The 21773-nt window shown below is 40.2% G+C and overlaps 1 protein-coding gene and 1 long non-coding RNA gene across 9 annotated transcripts in view; one reads left to right on the plus strand and one right to left on the minus strand.

Moving 5' to 3' along the window:
• Window positions 1–943: 943 nt before the first annotated feature.
• On the minus strand, window positions 944–6514 carry LOC141919802 (uncharacterized). 3 transcript variants are annotated; one of them, XR_012622118.1, is made up of 5 exons: window positions 6421–6514; window positions 4600–5127; window positions 4462–4499; window positions 4196–4340; window positions 944–1913 (listed from the first exon to the last, which is right to left on the minus strand). It is a non-coding gene; the product is annotated as an uncharacterized LOC141919802 (long non-coding RNA). The 3 variants fall into 3 exon arrangements; XR_012622119.1 differs by lacking the exon at window positions 944–1913 and having other exon boundaries at window positions 2660–4340; window positions 4600–5006; window positions 5093–5127; window positions 6421–6494; XR_012622117.1 differs by lacking the exon at window positions 944–1913 and having other exon boundaries at window positions 2660–4340.
• The window catches only part of RDX (radixin), a 72822-nt gene continuing 57172 nt past the window's right edge, over window positions 6124–21773 (plus strand). For 2 of the 6 annotated variants that reach the window (XM_074816094.1, XM_074816095.1), the window contains exons 1-2: window positions 6125–6448; window positions 14272–14340. In XM_074816094.1, the coding sequence (XP_074672195.1) occupies window positions 14329–14340 (12 nt within the window). In that variant the 5' untranslated portion in view covers window positions 6125–6448; window positions 14272–14328. Of the gene's footprint in view, window positions 6449–14271; window positions 14341–21773 lie in introns of all 6 variants that reach the window. The other 4 variants (XM_074816099.1, XM_074816098.1, XM_074816093.1 and 1 more) reach the window with 3 other exon arrangements.

Raw genomic sequence — 21773 nt, forward strand, 5'->3', positions numbered from 1 at the left:
TGCTGATGATAAAACCTTGAGATTAATCTAGTTCTGCAAATGAAGTGCCTTGATACATTCATCACTTGCTATGCTTATGAGGTGAGAAAAGATGAATCTGTGGGGGTGTCCACTTCAGTAATAAAGCTGTAGCTGGATTTAATGACAAATGCTTTGCTAATATCAGCTCAGCCTTTTTGTTCCTAAATTCCTTCAGAAGCTCAGAATGTATACGGACTTACGACTTTGTACTCAGTACTAGCGGATTAACTCTGAAATAAGCCAGTGATTTCAGTGGAGGCATAACATTTAAAATAAGAGAGGAATTGTATTCAGTCTCTACTTCTTTACATAATGTTCATGCTGGGACTTTTTTTTTTTTGCTATTGTTTTTTTTCACTAGAGTTTCATGATTTAGGGGCTACACAGGGTTTAGCTGAAAAGAACTTTGGCAAAAATTGCCATCTGTTTTCCTCTAACTAAACCATTTTCTTAATAAAAGTGGGTTGGGGAGACTTGTGGAATATGCCCTTTAAAGAGGTGATGGGGTGTTTCCTTTGGTTCTGCAGGCATTTTTTCATCTTTTGTGATGCTACTGGCAGGCTATCAAAAATGTCCCATATCTGGAAAACACAAAACTGAACAGTCTACTTCAATTTTCACTCTTTTTTCCTAAATATATATAAATATTCCAGGAAATTCCCATCTTAAAAAATGAGTCTTAGCCACTCTATTTGGCTAGAGTTGAGGGGAAAGGTGGACTTCTATATTGAGGTTTTGACATGGCCATTTTGGTAGAACAGGGAGATAACACCAAGTCTTGAGAATGTATTTTGCCTGAAAAGTTGTAACTCCCCTTCCACAGTCTTACTTATTTCTGCTTGTTAATAAGGAAGCAAGTAAATGCAATAAAATTAGAAGCAGTCAGGACTTAAAAATACTTCAGTGACCGATTCCTAGTAAAAAGCTCTACTTTTTAATATGATTTTGTTTATTCACAAAGTTGTATGGCTGTATCTCAGAACAGTGTACATGTGCCTTAGGGGAAAAAAAACACCAAACAAAAGCATTTGCTTTGGCTCTAACAGTTGTGTATATTTTTCAAGCTTTCAAACACTTGCATCCAGTTCCTTGGAAACCATATTCCTTTTTTTCACCCACAGAAATAGTTTCATCAAAAAAGTTGTTGTCTGGATTGGTGCCTTTAACTCTGCCTAGTACCTTACAACCTCTTTTATTCCATTATAAATACTTAACATTATTTCACTAAAGTGAATACCTCTATGATTATCAATGACTTTGATTTACAATGCCATGGACATGACCCAGCTACAGCCACATTATAACTAAAATAAATGCTGTCACTTAAAAAACAATGCTGTCACTGTGGAACAACTTGTACTTGTCATAATAATTATAACTATGAATGAGATAAAAACATTAAGTGGCCAGAAGCAGGAACTGCAGCTAAGTGTCAGCTGTTAGATGACAACCTTATGTATCAGTGAAGGCATGTTTGGGTGACATGACACAAGAGCAGTGACATGAGCAGATATGTCCCATCTTGGATACAGGAATTCAGACAGCTTGCCCCAACCCTAATTGCAAAGCAGCTTAATTTGTTAACTTGTCTCTTGTGCAATTACCAACAGTTACAAAAACAAATCATAAAATGATAATGGTGGTTGAAATAATAGATGGAACATAAGGTCTGCATAATACATACTTTGTGTACAAAACTTCAATTAGCAAATTATTACCACAGATGCAAACACTGATTCCCTTAGAATGAATTGTTAAGATCTGTATTTGACACTGTTGAATAAACACACTCCTCTCCAAGTGATTTTACTACTTCCATCTTGAACAGCAAAGATATTAAAATTTGGTCCTGAGATAGGCTGGTATCTGCTGTAGTACCGGAGACTAAATACCTAAAAGAGAAAACCAAAAATGTGTCATTGGAAGAGGTCACATGTGTGAGATGGTCAGTGGTAAAGCCTTTGGGCTTCTCACTCAGCCAGGCCCTAGGCCAGTGTAACGTGTCTGCTTCTGGTGGGCACGGTCATAAAGAGAAGCAATGTTCTCCTTAAGTCTTTCACCAGCAGGAATTCATTGGACCGCAGGACAAAACTTTTGCAAACAACCTTACAGATTTTCAGTGGTGAAGGTGTCTGCTGGCCAGTCAAGTTTCAGCGTCAATGTGAGGCTAAGCCTCCTCAGCTAGGTTGTTAAAACAAAAGGTAGGAGGGCCTGCACCAAGCCAGCTGCCAACACACCAGTTCATTAGTAGATTATCTTGACTGCTGTTTTTCAGACGTTTTGATCAGGTTGTTTCCTGCGTGTCCCTGAAGGGGAGGGAGGGAGAATCCCCCTTCCGTGTAACCTTTTGGACATGAGGTCTGTCCTCCCTCATCACCACACTCGTGAAAGGAAATATCCAGCTGAAGAGCCCTGGACCTGGACTTCCTGTCACCCTCCCCAGAGCTGAGGCTTGTGGAGGTGCTGACAATTGCAGGATCATGGCCCTGAAGGACACCTAAGTGAGCTTCACACAGCTGTGGTATTTCAGAAAGGAAAAGGACAAATCCCTCCAGAGTCATACCATATTTTGCCTTTTAACTTGATCAAAGTTGAGACTATATATATGCACACAATAAAGGCAACTTGGAATGCTCAGTGTTGCTACTGGAACCCTTATATTTTTATTGAAATCTGGTATTTTAATAATGCATGAAAAATTTAATTTTAAATGACAGACCAATTTAACAACAGACATAAAAATTATTACTTCAGACATTTATTTTATTTTCACCAAATATTTAAAATATCTGTGAATTGGATTCATCTAATGACCACAAAATTCTTTCAATTCCATTTCTAGCAAAGACTTTAAAAGGTAATCTAACATACTTGTTGGAAAAATAAATACGATTCATGTCCATTAAGGTAACATATCCTATTATTGTTATTCAAATACTGACAAAAAAATGAACAAATTTGTTTTAGACCATACAATTAGTAATAGTAAAATTACCCTGCAATAATTTTAGATGATGTAAGGTCTGCTTTTGTAAACATATTAATAGATGAGTATGTGTGTGTTGAGTCATATGCATAAATATTCCCAGACAGAGTGGCTAGCTGCTAGGCTTGTAGACTAGGTCCATGTATAATTTTTCATGTTAGGGACATGGTATGGGCAGAACTACACTTCTATCCTAGCTGATGGCATAAATCTTAATTGAATTACAGGATAAAGTAAAGGTATGTTGCATACCATTTAAGATGCCAAAAAATTCAGTAATTCCTCAAGGTGATTTTTTTTTTCCTAGTTCTCCTTTCTGAAATGCCTTATCCAATAAATGCCCCTTGGATTATACATTTAGCTTTAATAAAAGTAGACTAACACACAACTGAGTCTTCACTGACTAATGCTTTATGCCTTTGCAGGTGCACTGAAAAAGAAAAGAAGCATTGGCCTGGAAATCTTTACTTTCAAAAGCAATTCTAGGTTTGATTCCTCAGATAGGGTAATGAAAGTTTAAAATCTGTTTTTTAATGAAGAGCTGTATTCTGGCGTTACTGCTGGAAGACAAACCTTTATATCTTGCAGTTATGGCATTCTTATCGTTATCTTTATAACCTACCTCTTATAGAACAGTGTAATTTAAGTTGATATGGCTATCTGAAAGCTCTCTTTACTGCCTGTAGTTCTTTCTGTAGTTTCAATTTCATGGCTAAAAAGAATACGATCTCTAACTACACTTTTGTTTTTACTGCCCTGTTTTATCAGACAAACTGCAATTTTACACCTTGTTAAGGAAGCAAGGTGAGAAGAAAACCACATTATACTGTTGACAAGGAAGATAAGACTATTATTTACCTTGACATTTTTGAGCAATAATATTCGTCATGTAACGGGATAAGAGATAAGCATATCCTACGGTGATAATGCACAAATTGAAAGAACTTTCTTCCACATGCTATCAACACTAGTAAAGAAACCATGCCCTAATGCAATAATTCTACATTTGAACCAGTTCACAATGGACTATTTTGGAAGAAAAGCAAGCCTCTCATTCAGTCAACTAAAGTAAACACATTTTATCTGTGCACTGCACTGAATCGTAGACAATTTCTTTAGCTGACTGAATGAAACGGGGTTTGGTTTTCCGTGGTGGTTTTTTTCATTTCCCTTGGATCTTACTCTGACCTGCAGGAAAAGGCCGTCTGAACAGGGAAGAGTACGTTGCATACTAATGCTGGCTGGTCAGTGGAACTGTGTATCTGCAGAGGCTGCAAGGCACTTTAGAAGTTTAATGTACTGCAAAATATTCTGTTTCAAGCCAGGATGTTCTCTGTGATGAAGAACAACAGAGAGGAAGGAAGAATTAGCCACTGTCATGTCTTCCTTGGAGCAAAATGGCATAAACAAAGCTGGAATTGAAATTTTAGCCCATGGGAGGAAATTGAACATACCTTTAATAGCCTGAGATGTTCAGGTTCTGTGATAATAACTGCAAGAGAAATGTCTGTTTGAAATACACAAATGCATAAAATCATCACAGACTAAACTCATTAAATGCCTCTAGAAGATGCAATTAAACTCAAGCTTACATAATTCAATTTAATCTCATCGTAGTTTGTATTATGCAGTCATCTAGTTTATTGGAATTTTGTCCAAACAAATTAAAAAAAAAAAATAGGCACTGAGGCTCCCACAGATTCTCTGGGAGATTCTTCCTTGTTGTTTGCCAGGCTGCTCTCTTCTTCTTCCCCTTCTCCCCACCTCCGATTCATCCTAAAATGTTATTATGATTATTTTGGAAGCAGGTTTAATTGAAAATTCCTCTTAGTTATTCCCCCAACCTTTCTTTCTTTATCAGACAGCCAGAGGGCGAGGTGTATTAATAGCAGCTGCATGACTCAGAGTTGGTAGCTCAAGTGGATCCCTTTGCACTGAACTTTGCTGTTTGGCCTCCCTGGCTATGTTGCCACTGAGCTCAGGGAGCACCTTCACTTTCCTGCAAACAGAAATAAACTGCAAAAAAAGCACAGAGGGGGCTGGGACTGCCCCAGCCTCTCTGTCCTTCAGAAGGATTTTCCTTACTGCTGTTTTCTTCTCCATCCCCATTGGGACTGTGTCTGAAAAAATGAAAATATGTACATGAAAAAGTGGGATCTCACCCCTCAGTGTGACTCCTTCCCCCACCCGAGTGATGAAAAAGCAGCGAGGGTCGCATCACTGCGATGAGATGGAGGAAGGGAACAGGCTCAGCGCCCTCCACTCAAACTGCATTCCGTGCTCTTCCTCTGACGGCTTCCCTCTTCTCAAGAGCCACCACAGCTCGACCATCCCAGCCCCTGGCTCACCACAGCCCGCGCCCCGCTCCCGGCCGTGGCACCGCCCTATCTGCCGAAACACCCGGGCCCCCACCGCGCCTATCGCACCCACGGGGCCCCCTGAAATACCCGCGCGCCTTTTTCTCCCCAGAAAAAAAGGAGGGCGCGTTATTTCCTCGCGGGGTTTTGAATGGAAAACACCCGCGCTGCCAGCTCCTCTGGCTTTATCTTCTCCGGTCTGCCCTCAGCCCCGGCTGTGGTGACGGAAGTGTTCTTTCTCCTCTTCTCCTCCCTGACATGAGCAAAGAGTTTTTGGAGGGCGGCTTTACCGCCGAGCAGCTATTACAGGCAGACACGCGCGGGCAGAGCTGTGCTCGGGTCATTTCCGCGGGGCACTCGCCTCTCCGGGCACCGGCGCAGCCCGAGCATGCAGGACGCGGCGAAGCCCCGCGCAGAGGGGCCGCAGCGCGGTGCCGGCTCTGGCAGGGCTGGGGGCCGCCGTGTCCCGGCCGCCGCTTCAGAGGGTGGGCGCGCTCACTGCCGTCCCCTCACGGGAACTCCGACCACCACCTCCGGGGTCCCCCGGCGGCAGCCCCGGCCGCCGGCCACAGCGCCGCCGCCTCACTACGGCCGCGCACAGCTCCTTCCGCGCCCGCGGGCCGCTCGCGCGCCGCCAGCCCCCGCGCCCCTCCGCCAGCGCCGGCACTACGGGCAGCGGCTTCGCGCCGCCTGCCGCGCATGCTGGGCCGCGCCGCGCATGCCCAGTGCGGGCGCAGAAGCAACATCTGATAGGGGGGAAAATCTGAACGGTGGCGGCCGCCGCCATATTGCGGAGCTGTCAGCGGCGGCTGCGCTTGGCGCCTCGTCCCCGGCGGCGCGGCGAGCAGCACGGGGCGGCCCCGCGGCGCCTCCTGCGCCGCTGCGAGGGGGGAGCTGCGCGGCGGCGGCGGCGGGGGACGGACGGACGGACGCCGCCCTGCCCTGCCCTGCCCTGCCCTGCCCTGCCCTGCCCCACGAGGAGCGGAGAGCGCCGCGCCCAGCACCCTACCCCGGGGTCTCGTCCCTCCCCTCCGCCCGACGCCGCGGAGCGCCCACCTCGCTCGCGGGGGAAGCGGAGCCCCAGGTGAGGTGGGGGAGCGGCCGCGCCGCCGCCCAGGCCGCGGTGGCCCCGCGGGGCGCGGAGGCAAGGAGAGCGCGGGCGGCTGTCAGCGGGCGCGGGGGCGGGGTCTCCCCGGCCGCGGCGCCCCGGAGGGCAGCGCGGGGGCGGCGGGCCGCGGGGGCCGGCTCCCCCGCCGCGTTGGCGGCAGCCGGAGGCGGGAGCCCACCCGCAGCCCTCGGCGGGCACCGGCGCGCAGCGAGGCGACTTGTTGCGGCGGCGACGCGGCGTGGCGGCGCGCCGCGCGGGTCCGGGGCGCAGCGCCCGCCGCCGCCTGGGAGGGGGGCCCGGCTCGGCCACCCCGCCGCCTCTGAGGGGGCGGCGGGCGGGAGGGCGCTTTGTCGGGGAAGCCCCGGGAGCGCGCCCTCGGCGTGCCCGTGCCGCGCAGCCCCCTCTGCATTATTCATGTCCCCGAGCGTCGTGGCTCTTGAGGTTACCCTAGACATGTGGCAGTCGGGTCGGCCAGCTGACTGTGGCGGTGTGGAAGAATAATAAGGAATTACTTCATAAACAAGTGCTTTGAAGCATCTGTTGCTGTCTATTGTTTTCAACAAATGCACATTTTTAGAGTCCTTAAATACTGGCCGACGTAATGGGCACAGTGGCTCTGAATGAGCCTTTGTGCATTGTTTTTTTGAATGGATTAATGTTTTGTACAAGTCGTGGGCATTTGTAATTAACCTTGATGCTTAAAGTCTAGCGCAGATAAGGGGTTTTAGTTTCAACGTTGTGGAACTCGCTTCTCTTCCGTCAGTTTTCTTAATTCGGATTTGAAAAAAATAACTCTTTGGATTCTATGCCAACGCAACTAAGCACATCACTTGTACGGGGCTATTAAACTGTCTTTTCCAGTCTATGTAACAACCTAGACAAGTATTTCATGTTCCTCTTTCTGGTACAGACTTTTAAAAAGATTCATCTTTTTAACTGAGTTATGGGAGTTGCAGTTCTGAGTTTTAATTAATTCTGTCTTTGTGACTGGTTTGTGTCAGGCCTCAGACATGTCCCTGCATTTTACTCTGTTTTGTTTTCATCAGAGATGCTTGTCATCGTGTTTATGTCACAGAAGTGTTTTGAGGATGTATCTGCCTGCGCAGCACTTCACATATTCAGAAGGCTGTAGAAATACCATTGTTGCTGTCAGCTTTTATATAGTGCGTTGGCACAATGCTGCTGGGCAATGCGTGTTGTGAGGGAAGACGTGGAGTTGGCGTACAGTAACGTTACGGCTACTGTGATGAGGTAGTTTTTTGATCGTTAAAGATAAGAGACAAGTAGTAACTGTTTATTGCATTACAAGACTTGCCTCTATTGATCTATTGATTTAGCATAAGAGGGACTGTGAGAAAAATAAACTACAAGTCAGTGTAATGTTCCCAGATAAGCAACCTCCCAGCAAATGGCACTTGCAAGGCAGTGGCATATTTCCAAGCTTTGTGCTGAAGTGACACAGCTCTTCTATCAGGTTGGGAGACTAGAGAGCAAAAGTACAACAAACAGCTTTAGGAAACACAGTGAAAATGACATGGTGTGACATGTCAGGAGCTGTCCAGAGAGTTTTCCTTGATTGCTGGCTGAAAGAAACAGTGTAAAAGTGTTTGTAGTGATGACAAAAAGAGTTCTGGTCTGACTATTTCTGCCATTGCAGTAGAGAGCATTGCAGGGCTTGATGATAATAGAACTGCCAGTAAAAAGTTGGTTCACAGAAAATTAGGTAAAGCCATAGAGTGAGAATATGGATCCATCTACAAGATGCAAAAATAGGGGCGTAAGAAGCGGAGGGGTTATGGTATTAGAAGGCAGTTCCTGGTAAAGAAAGTTACTTTAGCCATCGCCCAGGATAGGTATACAGCCTTTCTTCTTCAACAATCTTGCTCCACTTTTTGAGAAGGGGTACTTATGCTGGCAGAGGTGAAGAGGGAAGTTTTTTAAGGTATTACTTCTTTCTATGGGGTGTGTTTAATACATCAAAGCTGTCCTATCACTTTGTATAGCATCAGGAATCTGTGGGAGTAGAGGAAAGGGAGGATTTTCAAGTCTGTAAATGTAAACAAAGCTTTATACAAACTTCTAAAGAAAGTCCTGATTGTTGAAAGATACTGATCCATTAAAGCAGCACTCAGGGTATCTTGCATGCTCAGCAAGTTTACTCCAGAGCTGAAGGGGCCTAGGTAAACTCTTTCCTTTCAAGATTGAAGGGCTGTATCTGTGGGCTAACTTTACCAGTAGGCTAATTCGTAGCTCTGCTTTAAATTTAAACTTTTTTCCTTTCTGCTTTAGACATTTATTAATCACTCCGTGAAATGAAACCTTCAAGTCATGTAGTACAAGGAAAAACAAATACTACATTGGCCCAAAAAGGGAGTTAATAATCTTTACGCTGGAACATTTTGATTTAAGAACTCTAGCTAGTGCGTATGGAGACTGATGTGAGTGGCCAGTTCATGTTCATAAGTTTCCTTTATTTTATGGAACTAGTTCTAAGAGACTTAACAGCATCATTAAGAACATATAATACCTGGTTTTTAAATGGGATATACCCAGAATTTTGGTTATGTCATGATCCTTTGCTAACTTTATTTTTAGAGAAAAGTTTATTTCACTTTGAAACAACAGAGTACCTGCATCAGTCACGTTCTTTTATTTCCATTTTTGCTTGTATATCAGATGTACATGGGAAGACTGGCCATACTGTCATTGTAGGACCCTTAAAAATCTTAAGAGTTACTTCAAATAGGCCAATTGTGAATACTTTGAAGCTAAAATTTGAAGTTAAGGTTACTAAACTTAATAAATATTAACTATATGTAAATTGTATAGCACATCTGTAGCATACCAGTTTATTAACTGGTAAAACTGCAAGTATTGCACGAATATTCTTTGGCTGGTCTGTGTTGCTTTTTGTTTAACTACTGTGTTGGCAACTTCCAAGTTTTCATTTGTACTTCTGAAGTTCTCAGGAACTCCAGTTTAGAAGAAACACTTCACTCTTCAAATATAAACTGAATACATTTAATGCATAACAATTGTGCAGGTTATATTGCAGTTATTTTTCAGAGAGACAGCAAGCCTATCTCAAGTGTTTCAGGGAGAGGAGGATTGGGGGAAACGGTGGTTTTAAGAAGGTAAAGATACTTTACTCAGAGAAAAAAAAAAAGTTGTCATGTAAAGCTCTGCATGTGATCTCTACCACTAGTCAAATCTCAATTATTACATGTTAGTTATAAAATTCAGCTCTTTATTTTTCTTATTTTCCTTTTTTTGTGAGATAGATGGCTTGTTTTGGATCCCCCCCTTGGTTTGGTTATATCACAGACAGTTGTGTAGACAACCTCTCTGTCCTGTCCTTCTGAAAAAGATGAATGCAGAAGTAAAGTCTGTAGTGAATGTGCTTGTTTATTGGACTGCAGCAAGTGTGTCATTAGGGAGCTGTTAGTCTACAAGATGATTGCCCTGCAGGCATTCACAGGCTGCTTTGGAATAGAGGTGTTGTTGTAGAAAGCTGAGACCAGTTAGTCAGGTACAGTGGCCTGTAAGTTGCCTTTTGCTGCCTCCCCAAAGATCTAAAACTTGTAGGGATTACAAAAAATGGGATGGTATAAGACTTTGAAAAGAAAAAGTATATTAATTTTAAATGAGTTCCTGTAAGCGAGTTAGTTACATTGCTGTGGCTAAAGCTCTGTGGTCCTGCCATCGTATGTAGGAAAACAGGTGATGACCCTCTCGCTAGAGCTTTGAGGCACACTGCTGAAGAGACTGCTTCTGAGAGACTGTCCTAAGCTGTCAGATAGGGATCCTGCTTTTGCCGGTTGGTTCTCTGCCAGCCAGGCGTCCTGCTCCTGCCTTCTGCCTCCTGTCCCATCCTCACCTGACCTCAGACCCGTGGCTGTGTGTATGAATGTTGCTTTTGAAAACAGCTGCTGCATAAATTATTTGACAGAATTTTGGCATCAAGCATTTTATGCACCATCATTTTCCGAAGAAAGCTTTCTTTGTCATCTTCCAACAATTGCTCTATTTGTTGGCTTCTGTGACATAACTGGAAACATGGATAATACTGATTTAAAAATTCTAACTGCCTTGTATTGAAAGGAATTGAAATCACAGTTCTTCATTTCAAGATAATTCTTGAAGTTCTGGATGATTTTTTGTTTGTTTGTGATGTGGAGCCTGCTGATATTTTGGTGGTTTGGTCCAGAGTCCAGATTACTGCATATGCTGTGAAGGTCTCGAGGGCTGGAGTGTTGTAGCAGTAGGAACTCTGCAAAGTCACAACCCTGCTAATCCTGGATTGGAAGAGGCACCTTTGGGAATAGAAATGCCGAAGTGATGAGTCTTTATATCTAGTAGGTCACAAGCTGGTTTCAGAATGCAGGAAGCGACAGGAATATCATTCCCAATCCCAGTTGGCTGTGGTGTTGTTTTTTTTTTTTTCCCTCTACTTGCAATGCCATTTCACATGAGTGTTAAGTATAAGCAATTAATTGTTTCAAAGATAAAAATTTCATAAAACTGCTATGGTTGCATCCACTAAATATAAATTTATTGGAAACGCGTAAGTAGCAGAAGTGAGCTCCCACTCCAGTAATAATAGCGGAGATGCACAATATTTTGCCTGGCAGTGATTTGTGGTTTCTTTTGGACAAATATTTTCCTTATATTTGTTTTGGTTTTAATGTTAGCTGGTGGCATTAATCGGGAAAGATAGGGCGTTATTTTCTATTCAGTGCTTATTTGATTTCAATTTTTGCACAGTTTTAAGGTTTGTGAACTCCTTGATTTTTATATACATATAATACTTAGTTGCAGTGCTTTTGTGTGAATATACTGTTTTGAAATTGCATAACATTTTGAGTATGAATATATATAGACACAGGCTGCTTTTTGCATTATATATAAAATGGAAACAATGGTCCATGAATTTAAGTTGTAGACCCTATCAGTTGAGTTTGATTATTTTTTCGTATAATGTGGCACAAGGTCTTTACCATCTGTAATGGAAACAAGTTCAGCATAGTTGGCTCTAAATTTATTAAATTTCTATATTTTTTTTTTAAGAAATGATAGAATTTTTTTTTTACTAAAAAATTAGTAAAAGATATTGCAGCAAACAGTTCAACAAAAAATGCCTGGGATATTACTTATTTTGCAGGTTTTTTTATGTTGCTCGTGTACCACGATAATTTCAGGCCCATGAGATCTGTGGGGCTGACAGTGAGACTTCATTTTTATTGAGTTTTGCACAAGAGGATTCTTACTTTTAGCTGATGGCTTTGTTTTATTGCGTGCGAACAATAAATGGTAATTCTGTAAACTCATTTAAATTATATGTCTACCAATTGTGATTTGATGACATAGAATTATCCTATAAAACTTTGTAGTCATGTTTCTGATTTTAATAATTACCTCAAGGTTTTAAAATATGTTTTCAAATCAGTAATTTAGGGTTGGTTGATAATAGTTTAACAAAATGTTTGGGTAAAACCCAAAGCAAGAAGTTGGGACATATATTTTATCGTTGTAAATTCTTCCATAAGTATGAGGCTATGACAGCCATTTTAGGAAGTGATAGACATGGTATCTCTTAGAAAGACCTTAGAAAGTAATCAGTTGATAACACAGATCTCAGCCTTGTGCCATAGGCTCTTGTTTGTCTCCTGGAGACTGGACTGACTTATCAATCATCCTACCATACCCCTTCTTTTCAATGCTAATATAACTATAGGCACATAAAAATTAGTTGTGCTACTTTCTATTCCTTTTAGTACTGTTGAGTTGGCACACTTATAAAATGGTGGATGAGAATCTAATTTAGCTTTTGCATCGTTAATTAACTGAGTTTAGGGCTTCAGTCTGCCTTTAGTTTTGCAAGCAATGAGCCTCTACTGTCAAAAAGATGAACACAGGGACTACTGCAACTCAGAATCCTGCTTACTGTTAGCAGATATTGGAGCCAAGCTTGTTTTTCTTCTTACTACTCTTTTGAATTTTTCTGAGGAGTACATTAAGGAAAGGGGAGAGAAGAGGGGGCAATCTCTTCTGTGAAATGGAAATGTGCCATTGAATTTTATCAAAAGCCAGTCTTGTAAGCACCCAAAACCCTTTTCCTCCCTCCTCTCCCCCCAAAAGCTTTTGTGGTTTAAAAAAAAAAAAAGGGGGGGGGGGAGGAAATTACAGAAAAGTGTATTCATATTTTCAAGACTATGTTGAACAATATCTTAAAATAGTAGTCTTACTGATACAGTCCAATACTTTAGAATACCTTCTGTAATTAAAAAAAATAAATCTGCTGGAATGTAATTATCTTTATGGTAAGCAAATGTAGTATTATACCTTTATAGTTGTGCTACATTTAATTATATCATAATGAATATAACTTAAAGATACTGTTTTAATTTTTTCAGGCTGATTTTTTGTTAAACAAAGTTTGCTCCACATTTGCATTAGATCTCTCTTTCTGTAATCTTTAGTCTTAATATTCATTTTTCTTCATGAGCCGACAACATTGATGCTTCTTAAATGCCATTTTCATCTTTTATCTCTTTTTTCCAGACCCTTTCTTTTCAAAGATATCTCTACAGATTAGAAAAAGAAATAAAAATGAAATGCTAGTGCACCTTAGGTTGCTGTGCAAATGTTTCTAATATTTACTGTATTTTTTAATTGCCGAAAAACAAGGAAAAAGAACTACTTTTGTAAATATACATATAACAATACTTTATATTTGCATTTTTCTTTATAAATGAGAAGTTTGCTTTTGATAAACGAATTACACATTTTGTTTTTCTACTTATATCTTTTTGTTTTTAAGCTCTTCTGAAAATTTTATTCATCTGATGCAGTCATGAAGTTATAATACTGGAATCTCAGATTATTCAGAGTAGTATGTCACTTTCATTCTTCTTAGTATATATGTAATCCAAGTTAATAATGTTTTTGAAGACAATGCCATCTTTGGTACTCTTTGCAGACCAGCAGCAGGACTGATTCATGGAAGTCATTACTTTAAGAGTGTGAGAGAAGGTGACTAGCTGCTTATTCTTCCTGAGTTAGAATGTATTGAAAAGGAAGCAGGATGCTATCAACCAGTAACATTGCAAGCGTATTTTTTTCAGTCATAAAAACTTTTTTGGAACAGAACACAGTAGTGAATATTTTCATTACCACGTAGACATAACTTACAGCCTTTCTGCTTAAAAAAAAAACCAACTCTATTTTAAGCAGAGCAGATTTTCTTCCTTTTTTACTGTGATGGTGTACTTGCATTTGTCTTCATTTGGGAAAAATGACCGTATCATTCCTTCACTGAGAGAAACGGATGTTTTTATAGACATCAAATACAGTTTTGATGCTTTAAAATTGTGTTAGTTTTTTTCGTTGTTTTCATGATGTTTCAAGTTTGACTAGAGCTGACAGATTAAATTGCAGCTTTGGAGTTCTTTGTACAAATTCTACTTCCTCATAAATAATGTTAAAGGTTTTTAATACTAGAAGATATCTGGAAAAGTTTTAAAAAGAATTTTTAGTACTTGGGGAACTGTTGTCTCTTTATTCTAACGTTAGTGGGTTAATATTATACAAAAACTAGAAAGGAGGTTACTACTTAAAGATACAGATTCTGATACTGGTTAATTTAGTTTCTTTCTATTTATGTCATCTACTGAGAAATGTATTTTGGTACATGTAGAGCACTTGTTTACCTGCTTTGGAATTTGTACTATTTGCTGTGATGTACGTGAACTCTGTTTTGATTAATTTAAAAACAACCCTTTTAATTTTGTTTTTGACAGAAGGGGACAGAGTTTGTAGAAGACTTAAGTGGACGAGAGATTAAAGAAAACAAGAAAATGCCGAAACCAGTAAGTAGCTATTTTCTTACTCATCTAAATCTAACGGGGTTTTCATGTTTCAGAGTGGTGATCTTATAACAGCTGTAGTTGTTTTGACTCTGCCCTTTCTAGATTTCATGAGATCTGATAATGTACAACTGGAGTTGAGATAGTTTAATAACAATGTGAAAAAAGGTCAAGAAAGTGCAGTTCTGCAGAGGGCATGAAGCAGACTTGGAGGTGGGGGCCGTACTTATAAACCACAATGAACTTAGAGCCCATTTGGCTGGCAGGAGGGATTACTTTTCAGGAATTGTTGACTTTGAGATGAGATGACATATAGTGGTTAATGGGGGCATAATTTGAGCCTGACTCAGTGGAAGGATTTGCTGCAGGATTTGGCAGGGGAAGACAGAACATGTGCAAAGTGTCTGTGACAGCAACAGCACTAAGTTAGGTGGTAGTTTTACCACGGTAGAGGGTATAACCAAGAAGGTAAGTGTTGAAGGGAGGAAATAGGCAGTGTTTGTGGTCTCCTATTCATCTTGCTTCAACTGAGATAAGGGTTCATCTACTTTCTATCCGGGCGGGGGGGAATCTCCAATTTCTGTTTTGATAATAGTTCTAGAATTCTTTGAGGGCATAATTATTCAGCAGCTTGATTCTTTTGCTGTTGATGTGATATTGGTTGTTTAGGATTTCATCTACCATGTGTTAAATGACTTTTGGTTGTCTCTTCCCTTTGTATCCAGTGAGGAAAGCATTCAGAAAGGGAATGGAATTGTCAGGGGAGCTTATTTCTATTCAACTCAATTGATTTATGTAATAGCCTCAGGCTTTCTTTGTTTACTGATGTTTCATTGAGGTAGTAGATCAGGAGCAGGGTAGATCTATTACTAAGAATGCTTAGTTAGCATGGGACTGTCCAAGGACTAGAAGCTCTCGCTGAGCTTTGCTGTTGGTTTACTGACCAACCGGCCATACCATATTATTTCAGTAATTTCTACTTTTCACTGCTGTGGATTGGGAGTGACATTTTAGTACTTTCTGAAGTTGGAACTAGTTACTTGTATCCTGCCCCATTCTTGGAGAAAGCTGCACTAATAAGGGCAGGAAAATGAATTAGCAGCATACTGTTTTCTCACCTTTTTGAGTCCTGGCCATGATAATTGAGTAGTGCCTTTGATAGAGCTTCTCAGCTGGCAAACTGTATATTAAGAATAAGGCAAAAAGTCCCTGTGAGCTCATATGATTCCCGAGGCCCCCAACTCCAGGAAGCTACAGAGCAATGAAGTCACAGAAGTGGTGACTAGAAAAAAAGACAGCCTGAGTGAGGGTACTTCTTTTTAAATTCTGGGATTGGAACCACAAAATTTAGGCAGGCGGGGTTCCCTCTATTTTTAGGACCCGAGAAAATCATAGGAAATACAGTTTTAGGGTTGTTCACAAGAAAAGCAATATCCTTAGAACTGAGATTGCAGAGGTGTGGAAGAGCTCGCAATCTGCCCTAGGAATGGAAATTAGCTATCAGATCTTAGGAAAGAAGCTGAACTCGTGCCAAAGATAATATTTTTTTTTTCCTTTTGTGAGTAGCTTTATTAGATAAAGAGTTCTCATGTTGGGATGTTCTTGTATATCTCTTGATGATGTAGGCTCATGTGAGATCTTAGAAGGAAGCCAAGTGAAAGGAGTCATTAAGAAATGAAATTAAATTTATTATATTTCTTGAAAAAGTCATATGGAATTCTTTGTAAACTACAGGTTGCTGTAATTATAATTGGTAATCAGTGAATGAAGAAGTAGCACACATGCCAAAGATTAAGTAATTTTACCTATAAAGATCAAACCTCAGGTTTTGCTCTGGATGCTTCTTAAATGGTAGATTGCTTTGGAGCTTCCCCTCCCTCCCTTTTTTTTTTCCCTCTCCTCATTTGGAGACTGTAAGAGCCTAGTCATTGGTTATGTTTAATGAATCTGACATTGTTCTTTGAAGAGTCTTGCTGTTCTGCAAGGGTTTGATAGTACTCGACTGTAGTAGGTCTCTTGCTCTGGACATTCACTGTAGCTCTTACCAGTTGTCTTTAAAGACAATCCACAATAACCAAATGTACTTCTACTCCGGAAACTATTTGTGCTTCAACTCCATGTTCCTTATTTTTGACAGCTGCTACAATAAGACTGTCAGTGTTCTGTAGCTTTATTATTGGAGGTCTTGTAACCTGAAAGTTAATGAAATAATCATGGATAAGAACTAAGAAAACCCAGTTAACGTAACTGGTGAGATTTTTGACAGTGTTATTTTATAGCTGTCTTCTCTGTATTACTGTGACCTATTTAGGTATATATTGTTTTTTCCAGATTCTGCTGTAATGATCCAGTTTATAGTTTTTGGAAAATCTGGTTATCTTGTAAATATGTGAATCTGTGCAGTACAACTATAAGTAAATTTTCTCCACATTTTTGGAATGATTTTTAGTTTGTTTTGTGTAACAAATAATTAAGCTATAGATTGGTTTAAATGAAATCAGTAAACATTAAATCATAGAAAAGTTGCTTTCACGTTGAAAATTTTTATGTAGTATTCCAGACAAAATTAAATAAATGAAGACTAGTAAAGGGTCTTGGCATAGTTGAGTTTTAAAGCAAAGATCTTTCATTTTTCCCGGAAGTCTCAGTCTGAAATAAGGTTCATGCCACTTGAATGATCTTCTTATACATGGTAGTAAAAGGTCATTGTTCTTATGTGTTTGGGATTTTCTCTCTTAGAGGCTACTGGGTTAAATAGCTTGAGTGAAGAGGCTGTTTGGAAAGTGTAAAAGTGACTTTAATATATTGTCCTGAGATATTAATGTAATATGTGCCTGAAAAATATATATAATTGAAACATTTTTCTTGTGTGATTGCTTTAGTAGACAAATCTGTTCACTTTGGCTGTGTTTGTAACAAAGTGGCTTTCTATTCTTTCAAGCAGTTCACTCAGCATCTCCTCTACTTTTAAAACAAAATAGTTCTGAGACTTAATATTCTCAGTTCTGCCTAGCAGTGCAAAATTAAATTTCATTCAGCTTCTGTTGTGATCCATCTAAAAAAAATTGGTGACTTTGTTTAATTAGGTCTTTGCTACTGTAATCAAAATTGGAGCCTTTAATAGGGATGTTTCCAGAGTGCTTAGTTCTCTGCTTACTGAAGAATAGAATATTTGTTGAATCTTATTTTCAGTACTTTCTTTCTAAAAGAACAGATACAAAATGTTTCTAAGCTGTATGCCATTCTCCCAGATCTTCACCAAAAATAGAAACACAGAAACTAAAATTAGACATCATTAGTTACATAACTGCTAATCATTTCATAGGCTAAGAAGATTAGGTTTAATTGACTGAAATATTAGTTGCATTTATAGGGTGTAAGAGGAGTTAAAATTATCAGCTGTTTTTGCTGGTAGTCTGCAACGTTTTTGTACAAGTCTGCAAGGCACGAAAGAGAAAGCATTATGCTGGACAGTAACAGGGGTACGTGTCAAAGTTACGAAGATTAAAAAAGAGTTCTTTTCGATTCCAACGTTTTACGATATTGTGTGTTCAGAAGGAGTATCAGATTCTGGAATAATATGGATGTTTAAAATTTGAATGAATATTTACAAGATCAAGGTAGCTTCTGTGGAGTGAACTGAAATAGTGTATAAATTTTTGACTAGAGGTTTCTACAGGAAAATCTTTGAGGTAATGCACTATTTGAATTATGATTTGAAATATGATTTATTTCTGTAGCATAAATACACAACTGATGTCAGTTTGGAGAACTGCTTTCTTTTGATTTGTCTATTAGTAAAATCTATTTGCCGTTATTCTGTATTCTTCTGTTCCTAATGCTGTTGGAAGGGACCTCAGGACCTTTTTACCTTCGTTAGTTTTTCTCTTGTATCTTTTCCTATGTCTGCTTTGAGGTTGATATGGAGAGTGTGCTGTGTATATTTGTACAGTGTGTAAAGCAGTGGGACCAATGTACTGCTACTTCTTAACAAATAATTTAATATGCAAACTTGATACAGTAATTGTCTGAACTAGTGTGAAGAAACTCTTGGAAGAAACTTTTTTTGCTATATGCAGTTTTCTTATAAGAATTGGACTGGTTTCTGTGACTTTTGCATGTGACTAATTCATATTGCATTTATTAAAGTAAAACCACTGGAAACCTTTTTCATGTCATGTTAAATGGCTTTCTTACTAAGTATTGATACCTACTGAAAGCTGAACTGCCACAACTAGTATCTATGAATGATACAATGAAGTACAATAATAGGAAGTATTGGACTATTAAGCTAACAATCAGTTTTTGTGCATATTCTATGGACTCTTGTCTATATTTGAGAAGAGGTCCAATGGTTAATGTGGTGACTGTTCAATATTAATATTAAATTGTGAAGGGTTCCATTTAGATACTACAAGGAAGCGTAGAAGTGTTATTTCCAAGTTCTTAAAGCAGTGAAAGAATACAACAAAAATACAATTCCCATTTGAAATCCATGTTTTTAATATATACACATGGATGTTTATTGTTCCAGGTGTGTTCATTGACTATATTCTTTATTGGCTTGGACGAATTCTTTCATAGATAATTGCTTTAGATTGTTTTTTATAAAAAACAATTTTGTGAGCTGCAGCAAATGTCCTCATAACCCATTAGCAACATTTGTTATCAAAACATCAGTTGCTCCCTTCACAAAGAATAATCAGCATGTATGTATATGTTCTTCCCTTTCCCTTGACCGTGTTTAATTATTCTGAAGCAAGTCTGGTGAAATACAGATAAACTCAGACTGCCAAGTTCTGATGCCAAGGACCTGGACAAGCTCAAGAAGTGGGCTTATGTGAACCTCATGAGGTTCAACAAGGCCAAGTGCAGGGTCCTGCACCTGAGTCGGGGCAACCCCCCAGTATCAGTATAGGCTGGGGGATGAAGGGCTTGAGAGTAGCCCTGCAGAGGACTTTTGGGGCTACTTATAGATGAATAGCTGGATATGAGCTGACAATGTGCACTCGTAGCCCAGAAAGCCAACTGTATCCTGGACTGCACCAAGAGAAGTGTGACCAGCAGGTCAAGGGAGGTGATTCTCCCCCTCTACTCCACTCTTGTGAGACCCCACCTGCAGTACTGCATCTAGCTCTGGGGCCTTCAGCCTAAGAAGGACATGGACTTGCCTGAGCGGGTCCAGAGGAGGGCTGCAAAAATGATCTGAGGAATGGAACACCTCTCCTATGAGGACACGCTGTGAGAGAGTTGGGATTGTTCAGCCTGGGGAAAAGAAGAGCCTTACAGCAGCCTTTCAGTACCCAAAGGGGGCTTATAAGAAAGATGGGGACAGACTTTTTAGCAAGGCCTGTTGCAATAGGACAAGGGGGTATGGTTTTAAACTAAAAGAGAGTAGATTTAGACTAGATAAAAGGACAATATTTTTTTACAGTGAGAGTGGTAAAACACTAGAACAGGTTTCCCAGAGAGGTGGTAGATGCCACATCCCTGGAAACATTCAAGGCCAGGCTGGACAGGGCTCTGAGCAACCTGATCTATTTGAAGATGTCCCTGCTCATTGCAGGGGGGTTTGGCTTGATGACCTTTAAAGGTCCCTTCCAACCCAAACTATTCTGTTCTATAAGGTGAAGAAGATAACTGTCACAATACAAGGGTTTAAAGCATTATTATTTGGGAAAAGTTTATTACAAATAGATAAAAAATATGTATATGTACCCAGATTTTGAGACAAAGCTGTCTTGCCAGAAATAAGGGGAAACTACTTTTTGTACCAATTTTTTCCAAATGTTTGGTGATCCTTTTGTGGTGGAAGGTTTCTGTCTCTGACTGCTTGTTTATATTGTTCAGTATAGGCAAATGGGCCAAGCTAAATAGTCACTTTAAAAGCTGTGAGGTAGGTATTGGTATTCTAAGCAGAGATTTGGTGCTCTAAATTAGAACTTTGCAGTAACATCTTTCTAAATGTCCAGCAGACTTTTTTCTATGCTATGCTAAACTTCACTGTGTTCTTTATACCCTCTTACAGCAGGTTTGTTTCTTAAAGGTAGCCAGCTGAAGAAAACATTGTGCTAAGCATTTTCTTCCTCTCAGAATTTTTTTTAAAAAGAAAATAACTTGTTAACCTGCCCTTTTACTTTTCCATTGTGGTCTTTTAAATACAGTTGGCTTATGTAATTTACTATATAGTTGCATGAAGACAATATAGTCACAGTGAAATTCTGCCAGAAAGAGGCAAACCCTGAAGGTGTTCACATTTTACCTATGGGTTGTATGTTTTTCTTTTAAATGCCACCTTCTTCCCAGCCCAAGAGTGCACTTCTTGTCTGAGCTTTGCTGGATGAACATCAGTATATTCATATATCTAAAGCGGGAGCTGAGCAGCTGTCATATGTTCTCTGCATTAAAACCATACATAGCTCCATGGGTTAGGTGTTGGAAGCATTGGAGTTTGTTGTTTATTGGGTTTTTTCAGGGGGGGGAGTTGCTGGGGGTTTTTTTACTGTGTATGTCGTGGTGGTCTGTCAATGATTTCTGGTTCTGGATGTAAGAGGGCTGGTCTAGGAGTGCTGTATTGCTGGGTGTCAATTCTGTCTGTCACTGCGGAGCTTCCATTCAGATATGATGTTGCCTGATCTGTGGAGGAGGAGGGGAGGATCTCTCAGCGCATGGACCTTGCCAGAAGATTCGCAAAGTCTGAGCTACCCAGTTACTAAGTCTACAATAGCATTTTTAAGTATTTCCCAGATATGACCACCATGATAATTTAGTATTAAATATTTGCGTAGCGATCTCTCGATCAGTAATAAGTGATATAGATTGTTAAATTGTGGCATCAGAAATGTTTGTGTGTAGTTGCTTTTTAACCTTAAAAAAGGATGTTTGCTGAGGCATAGTCCTATAAATTGCAGAACCACCTAGAGAATGTCTTGATCAGTTTACCAGAGTAGGGTCCTTAGAAGGCATGTACTCAGAGTTCAGACAAAATTACATATTAATATACCCCATGAGACTTGTGGCAGCTCTTACCCTGAACCTGTGCAACACAGAATGGGATTTGTTTCATGACTGAGCAGCTGAAGTAATTGGCTAAGACTTGTCTAGTGCTTTGTCATAGTTTCTGAAGTTTGAGGAAAGATGTGTAATCCTGGGGAGAGCAAGATTGAAAAGCAGGTATTAAATGGGTCTTGTGGTATGAGTAGTGGTAGCCTTCCAATGCTTGCTACAGGAAACCTTCATACATTTCTCTTGTCACCATTGCAAGAGCTCTTTCCTGTTTCCGTATTCATGTGGTAAAGTCGGTTCAGAGTAATTACGTTCAGATTAGTGTCTGTCTGCATAATTTGTGGTTCAGATAATTTCCCGCTGTCACCAATGTCACATTAGGAGTGTCGCTTTAAAGTAGCTGGATAGCCAATGGCAGTTTACACGAGTAA

This window comes from Strix aluco, chromosome 2 (assembly GCF_031877795.1).
Source record: "Strix aluco isolate bStrAlu1 chromosome 2, bStrAlu1.hap1, whole genome shotgun sequence".
Taxonomy (NCBI): Eukaryota; Metazoa; Chordata; class Aves; order Strigiformes; family Strigidae; genus Strix; species Strix aluco.